The sequence below is a fragment of the Microcaecilia unicolor genome, chromosome 1, assembly GCF_901765095.1.
Source record: "Microcaecilia unicolor chromosome 1, aMicUni1.1, whole genome shotgun sequence".
Classification (NCBI taxonomy): domain Eukaryota; kingdom Metazoa; phylum Chordata; class Amphibia; order Gymnophiona; family Siphonopidae; genus Microcaecilia; species Microcaecilia unicolor.
The window spans coordinates 57,140,776-57,159,677 of NC_044031.1; the positions used below are offsets into that span (position 1 = coordinate 57,140,776).

Genomic DNA, 18,902 nt, shown 5'->3' on the forward strand with positions numbered 1-18,902 from the left:
AATTGTTATGATGGGGAGAAATATTAGAGACCAGTTAGTTACCTGGTTATTGAAGTTTTAAAATAAGTTTGGGCCCAATATGCCATTATTTGGCCTCCACAAGTGCTGACCATGCTTTTTTTTGTGACCGAGTTCCTGAACAATAAGGATTTCCAGACCCTTGAACTTAAGAGACATTTTTAAACAGACACTTCTCTCAGTCTCATAGCAGGCATGTTATTTCTTTTAGATATTTAAGAGAATCTCATCTTCTCCCCCAATCCCCTTCCCTGCAGTTCCATAAACCATTCAGAGGTATACAATTCGTAAAAATCAAAGGAAAAAACACACACCCCTAATACATATTTACAGTTCAATCTTTCCGACAGCAAACTTTCACCCAATAGGGACACCCTCAATTTAACTCTTCCCAAGCGGCACCCGGTCAAAAGAAACTAGACAAAAAAGCTCCAAACAAAAAAAGTTCCCGACATAAAAGTCCCTGACAAAATAGACTCCCGACAAAAGACTCCTGATGAAATAGATTTATTTTTGAATGGTACGAATTTGAAGGGTACAAAGAAGTGGAGGAGCCATAAATTACTGAGAAAGTCCATGGCTTGTCACTTGTAAGTCCTGGCACCTGCCTACGGCTTGACTTCACTATCCACATTTGGTATCTAGTGAGAATCATAAATCTGTTTTGTTGTGGGGTTTTTTTGTATAGGTTTTTTTTTGGGAGGTTTTTTTTTGTCATGGTCTGTTTTGGTTTTAGTCTGTTTTGTTGGGTGTTTTTTGTCGGGTTTTTTTTTGTATGGTCTATTATGTCGGGGTGCCCTTCCAAGCTTTCAACTTCTTACAAACCGTTGTAATCCAGCTCATGCTTAACCAACTTGGGGTCATTTTAGTGCACACTGAAAATAAGCATGTGCTAAACACTAGAGATGCCCATATATTCCTAAGGGCATCTCTAGCGTTTAGCGTACGCTAAAAACGTTACCGCACCTTTATAAAAGACCCCCCTCAGGGAGTCCATTTCACAATCGGGGGTTGCCACCAAAACAAAACCCTCTCTCTAAACCTCTCCTTTTCACTATATATTGATATGGTTTACGTCACTTAGGGAACATTAAGAGAGTATGAGCAAGAATGGTGAAACTTGAAGAGGTGCATTCAGCCACACAAGGCTAAACTCTGGGCATAATATCGAAACACCTCCCCATACACCACACAGACACATATTTAAACTTCACATTTTCTATCATCAATAAAATCGATATTTTAAAAAAGGTGACTGTGCAAAGGATTTGTTAGGTAGGGAGCAATAATGGATTATTTTTCCAATAGGTGTCAATATGGACTTTCATTTCTTTGTTATTGTAGGACCCCCTCCCTCCCAACAGCTAGGATTTAAAAGAGAACAAAAACTTACTGCACTTTTCTTCTAGTAATTTACTCAAAAGCCTTTTTTTTTTTTTTTTACTTAACTTCTTCTGGCTTACCAACACATGAAAACCCCTCCCCAGTTCTTACCTTTAATAAAAGTAAACTGCTTTGGTTGTACCACAGAAAGGTGGCATATCGAATCCATGACCCTTTACCTTCTGTATCACCATTCCCTCCCTCCCTCCTCAGCCCTCATTTGCAATGGCAGCTAATATTTTTGTCAGTGTCTTGGCAGATGTAGGTAATTTTGCTAAAAAAAAATGTCTTTAGTGATTTATCCCACTTGCAATAAAATTGAGTCCTTGTATGTATGTTAAATGCCTATAACTCTTGCTATATAACTGAATAACTTGCAATAATCATTAAGCCTGACAGTCATCATTTAAATCGTTACAGACTGCTTTTTAGATGGATACATCACGTACTTGTCTGAACTCAGAAAAAAACAGTGCGCTCTGGAACAACACCGTGAAAGTTTAATGAGGAGGTTCAGAATGGAAACATCAGATTCTGAAATTGCTGTCGATAATAAAGAAATTGTTACTTTGCTTAAAATTAAGTGCCAAGTTGCAGAAAGTCTTTCTGAGCCAGGCATGATGTGCACCAAAACACAGAAGCATGTTTTCATTTTTTTTTTTTTAATTTTTAATTATGTAGAAATCTTTTAATAGACACAATCTTCTTCTTTTTTTTTTTTTAATGGGTTCTATGATCTAAGTAGGATTCTTATGGTGTAAAAAGCTACATTGAAATAAGACCTGCTGAAGTCCAGCACAGAAAACTGAGTATACATAGGACAGTGGACGCCTTAACTTTTTAGAACTGTTCTATATCTCTTGCTTTGGTTATATGGCTCTTCTTCACCTATTCTCTGATACTGGAGTAAGAGAGGCTTCCCACGAAGACTGGTGACAAAGTCTAAGATGCCGCCCCACGCTCCTTACCTAAACTAGCCCCCACTTTACCTGGCCATATCTTGGAGTTGCAATGGGTGAAAAGGAGTGATAAGGATAGGTGGAGAAGACTGGAGGCCACAGGCAGGATGAGGAAAGAAAGCACAACCGCCAGAAAGACTATACTTACAACACCAAAGTGCTATGCGTAAGCAGTAATGTCCAAGACACAGGACAACAAATCGGGGAGAAAAGCCTTTGGAAAGCCTGTTCTTCCGGAAAGAAAAGACCACAAAGAATTAACTTTTCTTACGCCTAGTTACTGATTCTCTATAGAGGCCAATATTGCTCTAATACATTTCCTGAGGCATTTTCAGAATAAAAGTAACAGACTGACATCATGCTGTATCATCAGGGAAATCAGAATTCTGGCACCCGAAATACAGCATGGGTCTGTAGGACACCATACAGTCTATGGGGAAGGGAGGGAGAGAGAGAGAGAGAGAGGCAAATCCTTTCCTGTTAAAACTCGAAACAAAATAAGTAGCACTATGGTATTTAAGAGATGTCTTGAAATATATTAAACATTTTTAAAACATTTAAGCACATAAAAGATTAAAACCAAACTCTTAGCAGGAAAATCTATGGAGCTATTCTTTCCTTTTGTCCACATCCTTCCTTTAAAAAGTAACCGTACCCACTCTGTGCTGTGCCACATTTTGAAAATACAGCAGGGAGTAATGCTCACCATGTGCAAAACTTTTACAATGAAGTCATTATTTTTAACCTAGTAAACTGCTCTTCTGAAGTCTGCAAGATGGTCTCCACATACTCTGGTGTATGGATCATGCAGCATTTGTGGTAACATCAGTGGCATCACATCCAATATGGACCAATTGGATCCAGTACATGTAATGCCTTTGCCAATGAGCCTACTGACCTGGAACAAGGGCATTGTTACAGGGGCGCCACTAACAGAAACTTAAAAACGGTGACTTAGCAGTAACATTTTTTGGAGAGGTACACAGTGGGTACTCCTATACTTACCGAGATTAACTTTAAAAAATATTGCATGGTACACAGCAGGTGCAATTTAAAACAACAACAAAAAAAACAAAACAAAACAAAAAAACAAGAGTTTTACCATCAGTTCAGACAGTGTTATCTGAGCCACTTGGCGTCACAACTGCTCTTTATGTTATAGCTTAAGCCCAGCTCCTCCACCTCTGCATGGATCAGTTCATGGGCAACTCAAAAACATGTAGAAAATAATGTGTGTGTAAAAAAAAGAAAATACAAAGGGGAGTATTTCATCATCCTGGCAACGAGGCATGGACTGGAGGGCACTTCTGAGTGGCAGGTCAGTACTTGTGTGTCTAGCTGTTGTTCGTATTTATCCTGCCAGTTGAAAATAAAGGTGGTGGAGGGGGTAAGTGAGGTGGAGGAGGAAGGGTCTGAGGAAGAGAATGGAGAAGTGGCAATGGGACAGCGTGAGAGTGCTGTTGTGATGAGTAGGGTAAAAGGCCTGGGTTGGCCTGGTCAGGCAAGTCGCTCTGAGAGGATGCGGAGAGGCTCATGGGGTTCAAGCTGGGATTTTCAGAGGCCAAGGGATTGCTGACCCCAAAACACTTTTCCTTATGAGCCTTGAGCATGTTGGAGAATCGGAACCTCTGCCCACAGATGTCACAAGGGTAGGGCTTCTCTCCTGTGTGCGTCCGGCGGTGGCGCTTCATGTTGGGCCGGCTGGTGAAGCTCTTGCCGCAGATCTCACAGATGTAGGGTTTCTCTCCTGCGAAGGAAGGACATTGAGATGCATCAGTTATCAGCACAAGCAAGGACAAAACCGTAACAAAAGGTTAGAGAGAGGGATGTGGAGGGCAGAACACCCAGATGTAAAGTAGCAAGTCAACACTCCCGTTTTAAAGGTATATTTTTATTTTATTTTTGTTATATTTGTACCCTGCGCATTCCCACTCATAGCAGGCTCAATGCGGCTTACATATTATATACAGGTACTTATTTGTACATGGGGCAATGGAGGGTTAAGTGACTTGCCCAGAGTCACAAGGAGCTGCCTGTGCCTGCAGTGGGAATCGAACCCAGTTCCCCAGGACCAAAGTCCGCCACTCTAACCACTAGGCCACTCCTCCACTCCAAGTGGAAAGCAGGCCCCAAGATACTATGGTGGGACAAGGCAGTTGACATTCTATTAACTTCTGTAAGAGAATGGAAATAGTGTACTGCAGAGCCAGGTGGAGTACAATTCAGATGGGTAAAGCATTGGGCGGAGGGCTAATTTTCCAGTGCCGTTCAGCTGCTTGTCAGTCACTATGGGAGCACTGAGTACCAATTCTGGCATGCCAAAAACATAACGAACCCATTACACCTGCCAAAGACAAGGTGTAACTGTTGGTGCATTAGTGCAGCAAGGGCTTACAACTTCCATGATTCTGTAAGGTGCATGCGTTAATTCGAACTCCTGCCCATGCTCCACCCACTGGCACGCCCTCTAGCACTTATTTGCCAAACCACTTTTATAGAATGGCAGTTAGAGCACTTACACACCCAACTGCCAAATTTTCTTGGCTGTCATGCACGGAAGTGGTGCCTAACTGTAGGTGCCAATTTATATAATTCCCTCCTAAGTGACACTAAAATTAACAAAAGACACAACTAGGGTACCATATTATAAGCTCTTTTCCGTACTTCTATCCCAATGATTTCTGACCCTGGCCATACAGCTGGGCTCACACAGGTCATCCACATGCAGGAATAAATTGTAAATGCCAGGTCCCTCTTTCTCCATGCTACATTATTAATAATACATGAGTTTAAATGTAGAACTCTGCTTTCAGTGCTATTAATTACATAAGAATATAAGCGTTGCCACACTGGGATAGACTGAAGGTCCATCAAGCCCAGTATCCAGTTTCTAACAGTGGCCAATCCACGTCACAAGTACATGGCACGATCCGAAAAAAGTAAAAGAGATTTTATGCTGCTTATCCTACAAATAAGCAGTGAATTTCCCCAAGCCCATCTTGATAATGGCATATGGACTTTTCTTATAGGAAATTACCCAAACCTATTTTAAACTCTGCTAAACTAATTGTTTTTACCGCATTTTCTGGCAATGAATTCCAGAGTTTAATTACATATTAAGTAAAGAAATATTTTCTCAGATTTGTTTTAAATTTACTACATAATAGCTTCATTGCATGTCCCCAGTCCTAGAATTGTTGGAAAGAGTAAACAAGTGATTCACGTCTACCTGTTCCATTTCACGCAACCTTCTCTTCTCCAAGCTGAAGAGCCACTTTAGCCTTTCCTCGTAGGGAAGCCATCCTATCCCCACTATCATTTTCATCGCCCTTCTCTGTACCTTTTCTAATTCCACTATATCTTTTTTGATATGTGGTGACCAAAATTGGACACAGTATTCCAGTTGCAGTCGCACTATGGAGCGATAGAAAAGTACAACAACATTCTCATTTTTGTTTTCCATTCCTTTCCTAATAATTCCTAATACTTTATTTGCTTTCTTAGCCACCCCTGCACATTGAGCAGAGGGTTTAAATTATCATCAATGACTCCTAATGTGGAATCTTGCATCACGTGAGCTATAGTTTGGGTTCCATTTCCCCATATGCATCACTTTGCACTTGCTCACGTTAAATGTCAACTGCCATTTGGATGCCTAGTCTCGTAAGGTTCTCTTGTAATTGTTCACAACCCTCTTGTGAGTTTTTTTTTAACAACTTTGAATAACTTTGTGTCAGCAGCACTACTACTACTTATCATTTCTATAGCGCTACTAGATGTTTGCAGCGCTGTACAAATTACCTCACTAGTTATTCCCAACCAAGCAATGACTCAATGCAAAATTGCAACTAGTGATGGAGTGGGTGGGTGATCGATAGAGGGGATTCTGTTCTTTTCTTACCAGTATGCGTCTTCATGTGTTCATCAAAGTACTGCTTCATGTTGAAATCCTTCCCGCACCACTGGCACATAAACTGCTTGTGGCCGATGTGAATACTCATGTGTGAGCGTAGCTGATACTTGTACTGGAATCGCTCATTGCAGTTCTGAAGGAAAGGAGAAGCATGGGAACACAAGTTAGCCAAATGGTAGTGGTAAAAAGGGTATATTTTATAACAGAGCAGTTGGATGAAGAGGGAAAGGAGGGGCCTCGTTAGGAGACGCCTATATGTCTTTATGGAATACTAGTGTAAACAGCAGCAATCGTGCCAATCCATCAGGCATATTTGGTTGCACCTGCTCTTGAACTGATGTAAATGTTCGCTTCTAGATTATTTATGAATATGCCCACTGCCCTCTGTACACACGTACTGGCAACGTGAGTACCACCATATCATGGCACATATGTGTATGGTCGGTATTTTATGAGAGGTGAATTCAAATAATAGAAAATTATTTCATTCATCCATCTATCATCCAACTAAAGATTATAGTGGCAATTCTATAATTTGGCTCCACAATCTAGATGACTCAATGCCCTGTGCATACTGTCAATTCTAGATTGACATCTTGGTGCCAAGATTCCATTATAAAATACTGGTGCGACCATGTTTAGGTGCTCCCTCTTACAGCATGTGAACTTCAGGCTTCAGTTGGCGCACCTAGGCTTGCTAAGTGACATGCATAGTTTATAGCATTCTATAAACTACATGCATACCTGGGAGATGCACCCATGGTCCACCCATGCTCTGCTTATGTACATGCTCCCCTTACAGTTAAGCACTATGGCATCTAGGTGCTATTTATAGAATAGTGCCTACTAAACGTAGATGCCTACTTGTTAATTAATGGTGCAATTAATGTACCTAAGTGATGCCTACCTCTAGGCGCCACTGTATAGTACAGCTCCCCATGATACATATCATTCAAAGTAACTTTTTTTTTATTTTCCATATGAGGTATGTAGAGCAACTGACTATAATATGCTAAATTAGCCCATTCTGCATCAGGGGCATCCATTCACATTTAGATCCATGATTTTTGTTTCATAGACCTAAATTTACTTGGAAGCTGCTGCTGCTGCTGCTGCTGCTGTGACATCCCCGATACAGAATTTGAAACATGGGGGATAATTTTACTATGCTGCGGTAAAATCTAGACTTAAAGTGGGTTAATAAGGGATTTTCCCGGGCGCAAAGCCCAGACTGAACATGGCATTTTTTAGGGGTTTTCCTTTTGTTTTAATTGCAGGCCATGCACTATTTCCATTTAGCACGCAGTACCTACAAAGAATTTATGTGGAAGCACTTATCACCTCCTATTTAGGAGGCGCAAAGTGCTCCTGCGTTAACTGTGTTATCTGGTTAGCATACGGTAACATGCTAGCAGGATAACATGGGAACACCCACTCTCTGCCCATACTGGGGAAGACCAAAGGTCCATCAAGCCCAGCATCCTGTTTCCAACAGTGGCCAATCCAGGTCACAAATACCTGGCAAGATCCCCAAAAAGTACAAAACATTCTATACTGCTTATCCCAGAAATAGGTTCCACTTCATGTTTCAACACTGGTATATCTAATCTTGTCTCTCCCTGCCAATAGGGCACAGACAGTAGAAGTCTGTCCAGCACTGGCCCTACTTCCCAACTACTGGAGTTGCCATCAAAGCCCACACCAGGTTTGATCCTGATCTCTTTTTGCCATTTACGAGACCCCAACCATAGAAATCTGCCTGGCACTGGTCATACTTCCCAACCTCTGAAGCTGCCGTCAATGTTCACTCCAGTTATGAAGTAATTTAAGTTTTGCTTTAACTGGAGGGTATTTCAGGCATCCACCACCCTGTGAAAAAGTAATTCCTGAGGCTGTTCCTGAGTCTCCCACCCTGGAACCTCAACTCACCTCCACTGGGCAGTCTATTCCATGTATCCAAAATGGGTATGCAGCCCAAAATGTGTGTTTTGTTTAATTTACAATGTTCATAGGAATTTGCATTTTATTTTATTTTTTTTATTTTATTTTTTTTTATTTTGTTCCAAAAGCAATATCGTTAATAGTACATACTCATTCAGAAGGATGCACACTGTTTGCAACAAAGGATAAAAGCCCAAACTGTTGCATCCCTTTCCCCAACTCAATTCCTGAAAATGCATCAATTCAATTAGCTAAAACCGCTTTAACACTTGGTACAATTTGGTATATAAAATTAATAAATCCAATTCAAACCAAATTTTGATTTATTTTTCTGTAGTTTTGGGCAAAAACCGATATGAAACAAGGGAGATTTTGTTGACATTTCCCATAACATTTCAAGTAGAGAGGTGTGGTAGCCGTGTTAATCCACTCTTAAAGGTTAGCAATAGAAATCAAACAAAATAAAACATGGAAAAGAAAATAAGATGATACCTTTTTTATTGGACATAATTAATACATTTCTTGATTAGCTTTCGAAGGGCAACCTTCGAAAGTTAATCAAGAAATGTATTAAGTTATGTCCAATAAAAAAGGTATCATCTTATTTTCTTTTCCATGTTTTATTTTGTTTGATTTCTATTGATAACCCATAACATTTCAAAAGCATGCACACCCCCAGTATCCAGTACCCTTTCCTTATGAGTCTTTCCCCCTTTCAGTTTCATGACATGTCCTCTCTTGTAGTTCCTAAACCTGTCTTAGGATATATACCCCCTCCCTAGTCGGTCAGGTGTTCAGGTTACCCACAGTGAATATATATGAGGCTACAACTGCACATGCCATTGACAATGTCTACAAATATAGTTCATGCATATCCATCAAGGATATAATAAAAAGCAGAAAGGCTAGAAGTACCTGAGGAGAAGTCTTGGAACTGATGTTCAAGAATTTCCTTTCCACTGATAGAATATTTGCTCCCTGTGCCTTATTCATAGGTGTGAGGTACACAAATTTCTCAGTCATATCCTTCTGTTCCACTGGGTATACACATTTAGCTCTTTAAGACACTTCCTCGACAGGCTTACAATGCAAAGCTCTGCACTATTTTAGTTTAAATCACTAAACTGCTTGGATTGGTAAACAGGATTCCTTGTAGGTCAGGATACTGAATTAACATGAAAATCAGGCAAAGTTATTGTTGTGCATGAACTTTTGAGGTCATGCATGTCTCTTTATTGGAAAGGAATACAGAGGACAAGTAGGTCAGCCAGTGCCTCACTGAGAAGTGGCAAACAGAAATGCAGAGGTTGCATGCTGTCAGAACCATGAGGAATGCGCGATGTATATAGTAATTTGTAACTAATGGCCAGGGCTAGAAGGCAAACAGTCTTGCATAAGTACATAAGTAATGCCACACTGGGAAAAGACCAAGGGTCCATCGAGCCCAGCATCCTGTCCACGACAGCGGCCAATCCAGGCCAAGGGCACCTGCAAGCTTCCCGAAAATAATCCTCTACTAGTAAGAAGAACTTTGCAACCCCGTAGTCAACAGGATTTGAACCTGCGCAGGGAGACCCCAATGGATTTCTAAGTCCATCGCTTTAACCACTCGGCCATGATTACCATGATAGACACTGTAGCCCCCACCAAGCAGAAGTTGAGCTGGCACAATGGGGTGGTGGGGAAAGGGATTAAAGGGGCAGGTGTATACAGTACAGAAATGCTTAAGGGAAAAAAACCTGTCTCACCTCACATTTAAAAGGCTTTTCTCCAGAGTGCTGCAGAGAATGAACTTTCAGGGACATGCTGCGCTTGAAGGACTTCCCACAGGTCTCGCAAGTGAATGGCATGTCCCTTGTATGAGCTGGAGACAGAAAGAAAATACAAAAGAATGGAAGGCAGGATCTGAAAAGCATCTAGGGTGATAAGAAAAGGTTAGTCTGGGGACTGAACAAAACACCAAATTCCCCTCCAATAACACCACAGCGGTTTGTTTGTTTTTTTGAGAGACTGTTCCCAGAATCTAGCTTTCTATGTTTTAACAGCCACACCAGCCTGGGGTTTTTTTTTTTTTTTTGAAGTTTTATATCAGCTTGTGACCCACTGCCCCTGACGCAGCCATTTTTATACTGGCAAAACATGTTGAATATCTGGGAGCTTTTAATCTACTAATAAAGACATTATTTTTCACAAGGTCTGCCTCATTGTTCTATCTTCTGTATTGGATTTGGCAAAATTGCCTTGTTGTTTTCTGACTCCTGATATGTTACAGAACATGGCAATTTTCAAAACCATGTGGATACTTTAAACCCATATTTATTTATTTGGTTCACTTGCGTGCAAGTCCTTTCCCCGCTGAAAACTACCTAGGGAAGAAGTACCCCCAGACACCTACACATGCTTTTCTGCAGATATTTTTCCCTTCACTAAAGTATGCATAGTTTTGAAAATGCAGAGCTGCGTGCACTGTTGCATTCCCTGCCCTTACTTTATGAATGAGAATGCATCAACTCAGTCTAACTAAAACCACATGTGTTGTGCAGCGTGCATTTGTACATGGACAACATTCAATTTCCAGAAAAACCCTTTCATCTGAACTAATAGCCATTTACTTGCAGAAATTTGTGGGGTTTATTTACTTATTTTGGGGAACCTGCCCTCCCTTTGTATTTAAGAAAATGTCGTCTGGGCATCGCTAGCTACATGGTCCTTCATTCCTACCCTGGGTATTCTATTGTAGCAAACATGTTGTTAATACAAGAGGTATTCTCAGCCTTTTATTTATTTGTCTTTTATTTTTGAGTGCATCTCCAGCTCCACATCCTCTGGTCCAAGCTTGCCCACATGTTTTTTTTTCCTCCATTTGCCTCAGCTCAGAACTGCAGTGAAATATACTTTTTGTGCTTCAAAGAAGACATGGGGGTAGCTTGCATGGAGTGGCACTTACAACCTCAACCACCTAACTGGGCAGTCTAAACAGGCCATTTCAGGCTTTATCTGCCATCATTGGCTATGGTGGCACTATGAGGGCAATCTTTAGAAGAGGGAGCCTTAAAAAAAATTGTGAATAGGGCACTTGTTTTATAAGAACCTATAGGCCTTTCTATAAGAAACCTAGAAGCTAGCCCAATAGCATGCAAATTCACATGCACAATTACACAGTGTGAAAGACCCTGTGGCACTAAGCTGGTATATAAGAGGCCTTTTTACTAAAGTGTGCTAAAGTCTTGGCTTAACACGTTGTTACACAGGATTTTAACATGCACTAAACCCAGAATGAATGCAGCATTTTTTTTTTGGGGGGGGAGGGGGGGGGGGGGGGGGGACGTTCCCTCTATTTTTTATTGAAGGTCATGTGTTAATATTTCCATTAGTGTGTACTACTTGCAAAATGTTAACGAAGAACCACTTACCACTTTTAGCAGGTGTTAAGTGCTCCCTCATTAACTATGTGTTTGCCAGTATAAAGTGCTAGCTGGCTAACAATTCCACACTACACCCACTCTCTACCAATACCACGCCCTCTCGGAGAAAAATTCCAAAAAATGCAATAACACATACTTTAATGCATGGTAACAGGCAAACCACTGCAAAACCCCTTAACTTACTTGTGCGGCAGCCTGTTACTGCATACTACAGTGCTTTAAGTGCTTAACACCCTTTAGCAAAAGGGTCCCTACATTTATTAAATAAATACTCACTACAAGGCAGGTGTAAATGTGTGCATGTACTATATACATGTACACATGTATTTTATAAAATACACACGTGTTACAACTCCACCCAGACTATACCCACCGGAAAGAGTGCATACAGGTGCACACAGCGGAGTGATTTTAGAGAAGCTCTTTTCTCTGTGCGAAAGAAGGTTTACATGTGGAAAACCTTTTTAGAATGACCTCCTGTGTAATATGTTTCCGTTTTCCTCCTCCATTCTTATCATACTTTTTTTTCTATATTTTCCATACTTGATGCTTTTATCGTACTGTTCTCTCTTCCTATCAGTTACCTCTGCAATTTCCTCTGCTTCTTCATTTAGTTAATTTATCCCTTTATCTTGGCGTGTCTCTACTCTGTTTTCATTGCAGTTTCTCCCCCCACCCCAATTACTTTCTCACCGTCAGTTCTTCTCCAACTCCCTACATCAATTTAGTCTTCCCCCTCTCTCCCTTCATGTTTCTTTTATCCTTCCCCTACATCGTTTTTCTCACTTTTCTATTCCCATGCGTTTTCCCTCCCTAAGATTCTTTCTTTACTCCCTTTCCCAAAAGTCCTTCCTCACACTCAAGGTAGTCTACCAAGAAAAGAGGCAGTTTTCCAGCAGTAACAGAAGCCCAAATGCAGGAGCTGGACTGAAGCAAGACACAGCATGAGCAGCATGGCATACAAAAAAGATTGGGGGGGGGGGGGCAAGTTATCAAGTTGCATAGGGATTTAAGTTGTGTTATTTGCCCTTTTACATGACTTAAAAGGTTCTAATGCAGCTTGACAAAATTTACTGTGGCTATATTTAAGATGGCACAGGTTGCATAGTAATGGGATATAAAACATGCAAGTGCATGTTTGCATCTCATTATTATGCAAATACAATAATGCGACTTGTGATGATACACTGTAAATCACTTTAGAGACAAAAAAAATCATGATAAAATAACCCCAGCATTTTATTGGGGTTATTTTACCACCCGGAAGCATCAGGAAGCAAAGCAGTGGACCAATGCTCCTGGGCCGACAGAGCAGGGTTGCCTCTGGCTGACCATGCCCACCCTTCCCCACTAGGGGTACCATTTTGCAGAAAACAGCACTGCAGCATTATTATTTAAAACAGGATTCAGCAACCTGAGGGACGGTGACCAAAAGTAAATGCGGGTGCTACAGGCCACTAGCACTGGACTAGCAACAGCATTTACACAGCACCCATGATCAGAGGACATTGGGTATGAGCACGCAGGGAATACAACAGAGATCATTTAAATTATATTTAAATGAGCTCTCCAGTATTCCGCCCGTATGATCAGAGCACTGCACACTGATTGTATTACTACTACTACTTATCATTTCTAAAGCGCTACTAGACGTGCGCAGCGCTGTACACTTGAACATGAAGAGACAGTCCCTGCTCGACAGAGCTTACAATCTAATTACTACTACTACTACTATTTAGCATTTCTATAGTGCTACAAGGCATACGCAGCGCTGCAAAAACATAGAAGAAAGACAGTCCATGCTCAAAGAGCTTACAATCTAATAGACAAAAAATAAATAAAGTAAGCAAATCAAATCAATTAATGTGATCGGGAAGGAAGAGAGGAGGGTAGGTGGAGGCGAGTGGTTACGAGTCAAAAGCAATGTTAAAGAGGTGGGCTTTCAGTCTAGATTTAAAGGTGGCCAAGGATGGGGCAAGACGTAGGGGCTCAGGAAGTTTATTCCAGGCGTAGGGTGCAGCGAGACAGAAGGCGCGAAGTCTGGAGTTGGCAGTAGTGGAGAAGGGAACAGATAAGAAGGATTTATCCATGGAGCGGAGTGCACGGGAAGGGGTGTAGGGAAGGACGAGTGTGGAGAGATACTGGGGAGCAGCACGAGTGAATACATTTATAGGTTAGTAGAAGAAGTTTGAACAGGATGCAAAAACGGATAGGGAGCCAGTGAAGGGTCTTGAGGAGAGGGGTAGTATGAGTAAAGCGACCCTGGCGGAAGATGAGACTGGCAGCAGAGTTTTGAACCGACTGGAGAGGGGAGAGGTGACTAAGTGGGAGGCCAGCAAGAAGCAGATTGCAGTAGTCTAAACGAGAGGTGACAAGGGTGTGGATGAGGGTTTTGGTAGAGTGCTCGGAAAGAAAGGGGCGGATTTTACGTATGTTGTAAAGAAAGAAACGACAGGTCTTGGCGGTCTGCTGGATATGAGCAGAGAAGGAGAGAGAAGAGTCAAAGATGACCCCAAGGTTTCGAGCTGAGGAGACAGGGAGAATGAGAGAGCCATCAACAGAAATAGAAAACGGGGGGAGCGGGGAGGTGGGTTTGGGGGGGAAAATGAGAAGCTCGGTTTTGGTCATATTTAATTTCAGGTGGTGTTGAGACATCCAGGCAGCAATGTCAGACAAGCACGCACGCTGAAACTTTGGTTTGGATGCAAGGTGAGATATCAGGGGTAGAAAGGTAGATTTGGGAGTCATCAGCATAGAGGTGGTAGGAAAAGCCATGGGATGAGATTAATGAACCAAGGGAAGAAGTGTAGATAGAAAAGAGGAGGGGACCAAGAACAGAACCCTGAGGTACGCCGACAGGCAGAGGGATAGAGCCAGTAATAGGTCATTGGAGACTTTAGTAAGCGCAGTTTCGGTTGAGTGGAGAGGGCGAAAACCAGATTGTAGTGGGTCAAGAATAGCATGTGAGGAGAGAAAATCAAGGCAGCGGCGGTGAACAGCACGCTCAAGTATTTTGGAGAGAAAAAGAAGGAGGGAGATGGGTCGGTAATTAGAGGGACAAGTAGGGTCAAGTGAAGGCTTCTTAAGGAGAGGTGTGACCACAGCATGTTTAAAGGCAGCAGGGACAGTCGCAGTGGAAAGTGAGAGGTTGAGAATGTGACAGATAAAAGGAATAAGAGTAGGAGAGATGGCATTAAGAAGGTGGGTGGGAATGGAATCAGAGGAACAGGTGGTACATTTTGAGGAAGAAAGGAGAAGTGTAGTTTCCTCAATAGTAACTTCAGGAAAGGAGGAAAGGGAATGAGGGGAAGGAGAGAGAGGGGAACGGACTAGTGGAGGGAGAGCTGGTGAGGTAGAGAAAGCAAGGTTTATCTTTTGAACCTTGTTGTGAAAGAATTCAGCAAGGGTCTGAGGAGATAATGAGGGGGGAGTTGGAGGAGGGGGCACCTTGAGGAGAGAGTTCAATGTATTTTGGAGAGAAAAAGAAGGAGGGAGATGGGTCGGTAATTAGAGGGACAAGTAGGGTCAAGTGAAGGCTTCTTAAGGAGAGGTGTGACCACAGCATGTTTAAAGGCAGCAGGGACAGTCGCAGTGGAAAGTGAGAGGTTGAGAATGTGACAGATAAAAGGAATAAGAGTAGGAGAGATGGCATTAAGAAGGTGGGTGGGAATGGAATCAGAGGAACAGGTGGTACATTTTGAGGAAGAAAGGAGAAGTGTAGTTTCCTCAATAGTAACTTCAGGAAAGGAGGAAAGGGAATGAGGGGAAGGAGAGAGAGGGGAACGGACTAGTGGAGGGAGAGCTGGTGAGGTAGAGAAAGCAAGGTTTATCTTTTGAACCTTGTTGTGAAAGAATTCAGCAAGGGTCTGAGGAGATAATGAGGGGGGAGTTGGAGGAGGGGGCACCTTGAGGAGAGAGTTCAATGTGGTGAAGAGAAGTCGAGGATTAGAGCCAAGAGAGTAGGACAGACAGACAGAACAAACAAGAGATAAGGGAATATTAAAGTGAGGATGATAAAATAAGGGTTCTGAACAAAGTGAATAAGGGTTAGGAGTTAAAAGCAGCATAGCACCTAAGCCGAATAGCACCTTAACTCTATGCCAGCTCGGAACTGGCATTAGGGTTAAGCCTCTTCCTCCCCCCCAACAGTCCATGCTAGGCAGCCTGGGCTGTCACTATCAGCCCTGAGGGTCCAGTGGACCCCCCCAGACTCCCCAAAGGCTGAGGCCCTGGCGGCTTAGTGACCCCCCCAAACCGCCACACTTCCCGGGACAGCGACATGGGGGGGGCGGCTGGAGATCTGGTGGATCTCCAGCCCCCCCCCCCCCCACACACAAAAAAATCCATGGTGGCCTAGTGGGCTACATATCCGACCCCCACCCACCCTGGTGGTTTATCAGGCCATTCCTCCCCCCTTATATGGTAGGAAAACCCACTCAGCGTATCCCAGGATTCACTGAGCATGGCAGGGCACCGCCATTTTGGAAGCAGCACTGGATGAGAAAGGAGTGCTATACCCTCCTCTGTCACACAAGGGGGTATGGGGGGAGGAAGACTGCAACACCACTAGGGATTTTTTTTGGGTGGCGGAGGGGGTTGGGGGGGATGAAGGTCTGCCAGACCTCCAGTTCCCATGTCTCTGTCTGGGGGGTGTGGGGGCTTGGGGGGGGGGGCTCTAGGCCACCAGGACCTTGCTTTTGGGGAGGTCCAGGGGGTCCGACGGACCTCTATCTCCTGTGTTTGACAGGTCCCAGCTTTTGACAGCCCGGACCTGTCAAACTGTGCCTGAGCACAATCCTCTCACACTTTTCACTCAATGATCAATGTTAATAATGCATCTAAATTATTAGCGTTGAACACTGGGGAGTTAATTCCCCACACTGTTCCAGCACTATTTTTAGGGCGCTGATTCGGAACGGCGTGGGGAATTGATCATCAGGGTCTGAGGGACTAAGATACCGCAGGTTGCTGAATCCAGCAGTAAATCAAGATACGATAAAAGAACTTTTACTGCAACTTGATAACTTCCCTCCTTACTATCATTAAAACACCCAATGCAGCCATGTTTCCACCACCACCTGCATCAGGGGTTCAGTACAATCTGTAAAACATTTACATGAAAATATTACAAACAAGTACTATTTTTATAAATATAAACAAAACCCAAAAGGTCATATGCTACATAAAAACTTCACCACATGAAGTTTGTAGGCAAACTGCACTAAATTATCTAACACTTTATTATATACATTCACTTCTGTCATTAAAAAAAACAGCTTTATATACATTTTGGTCCATGAATATGTAAGTGAGAAAGAACAGTGGTAATTTGGCACTATTTGGAGGCAGTGGTCAGCTTTGATATTTACTTTAGTATGGTGATGATCCCCAACCCCGGAGCCAGTTGTAATGAAACTCAGCATGAAGTTATGCAGCTGTTTTTAAGTATGCAAGAGCAAATATAGAGCCAAGTCTGCTGTTTTGATTATTTCAATGCACAAAGTTAAGCAAAAACAAAAATATGAAACACTAGAAAGAGAACCCACAATTGAGATGTCACTGCTGCCTATTTATTACAGCTGCTTTTGCCTACTAGGAGTAGCCTAGTGGTTAGTGCAGTGGACTTTGATCCTGGGGAACTGAGTTCAATTCCCACTGCAGCTCCTTGTGACTCTGGGCAAGTCACTTAACCCTCCATTGCCCCTGGTACAAAATAAGTACCTGAATATATGTAAACTGCTTTGAATGTAGTTGCAAAAATCTCAGAAAGGCGGTATATCAAGTTCCATTTCCCTTTCCCTTACTATAGTAAATCATTAATATTCTGCTACCATCTATCATATTTCTTATATATGAATATCCTAGTGTACTGTTTTAATATGTACATTTCATGCTATTGTGATTACTAGAATTTAACTTGCCTACCTCAAAGTTTACCTCACTGTTTTAACTGTGTTTTACATTATCATGGTCATTTTACTATTCTTATGCTGTTAATACAATGAAAGTTGTTTATGTCAAGCTATACCTGTTATACAGTGCCTTGGGTCAATCTCTTCACAAAGTGTTTAACACACACAAAAAAATATCTACCCTTGATATCATTAAACTTAAAAGCTACTACTGCCCAGTGTCAAATGTTTTACTTTCTTGTCTACACGCTGATTGAGAAAGCAAAGCTTACTCCAGTGTAGGATATTATTTATTGATTAGGATTTATTTACCTCCTTTTTGAAGCAACATACCCAAGGTAGTCCATAGCAACAATAAACAGTAACAGACATTTACTGCAGTTTTTTAAAGTAACAGTAAACATTGTGGCGTGGAGGGGCATTTTCGAACGGGGAAGACCATCTCTAAGGGCACCCAACTCTAAGGATGGTGCCGCGAAGGGGCGGGGCAACGCGTAACATAGTAACATAGTAGATGACGGCAGAAAAAGACCTGCACGGTCCATCTAGTCTGCCCACGATAAACTCATATGTGTATACCTTACCTTGATTTGTACCTGTCTTTTTCAGGGCACAGACCGTATAAGTCTGTACAGCAGTATTTCCCGCCTCCCAACCACCAGTCCCGCCTCCCATCACCGGCTCTGGCACAGACCCCATATAAGTCTGCCCTCCCCCATCCTAGCCTCTCAACCACCAACCCCTCTTCCCCCCGCCACCCAATTTCAGCTAAGCTTCTGTGGATCCATTCCTTCTGCACAGGATTCCTTTATGCCTGTCCCACGCATGCTTGAATTCCGTTACTGTTTTCATCTCCACCACCTCCCGCAGGAGGGCATTCCAAGCGTTCACCACCCTCTCCGTGAAGAAATACTTCCTGATATCTTTCCTGAGTCTGCCCCCCTTCAATCTCATTTCATGTCCTCTCGTTCTACCACCTTCCCATCTCCGGAAAAGATTCGTTTGCGGATTAATACCTTTCAAATATTTGAACGTCTGTATCATATCACCCCTGTTCCTCCTTTCCTCCAGAGTATACATGTTCAGGTATAAACAAGATGGACGTCCATCTTTCGTTTCGATTATACGGTCGGGGACGGCCAAATCTTGACACTTAGGTCGACCTTAGAGATGGTCGTCCTCGGTTTTCAGCGATAATGGAAACCAAAGACGTCTATCTCAAAAACATCCAAATCCAAGCCCTTTGGTCGTGGGAGGAACCAGCATTTGTAGTGCACTGGTCCCCCTAACATGCCAGTACACCAACCAGGCACCCTAGGGGGCACTGCAGTGGACTTCAGAAATTGCTCCC

General features: G+C 42.5%; 1 protein-coding gene and 1 non-coding gene across 7 annotated transcripts in view; both read right to left on the bottom strand.

The window, feature by feature from the left end:
* Nucleotides 1–1,879: 1,879 nt before the first annotated feature.
* ZBTB47 (zinc finger and BTB domain containing 47) overlaps nucleotides 1,880–18,902 on the bottom strand; it is a 296,099-nt gene continuing 279,076 nt past the window's right edge. For all 6 annotated transcript variants that reach the window (XM_030197609.1, XM_030197641.1, XM_030197647.1 and 3 more), the window contains 3 exons: nucleotides 9,963–10,078; nucleotides 6,262–6,406; nucleotides 1,880–4,107 (listed from right to left, as the gene is read on the bottom strand). In XM_030197609.1, the coding sequence (XP_030053469.1) occupies nucleotides 3,695–4,107; nucleotides 6,262–6,406; nucleotides 9,963–10,078 (674 nt within the window). In that variant the 3' untranslated portion in view covers nucleotides 1,880–3,694. The remainder of the gene's footprint in view (nucleotides 4,108–6,261; nucleotides 6,407–9,962; nucleotides 10,079–18,902) is intronic.
* TRNAL-UAG lies at nucleotides 9,755–9,837 on the bottom strand. The gene has a single exon. It is a non-coding gene; the product is annotated as a tRNA-Leu (tRNA).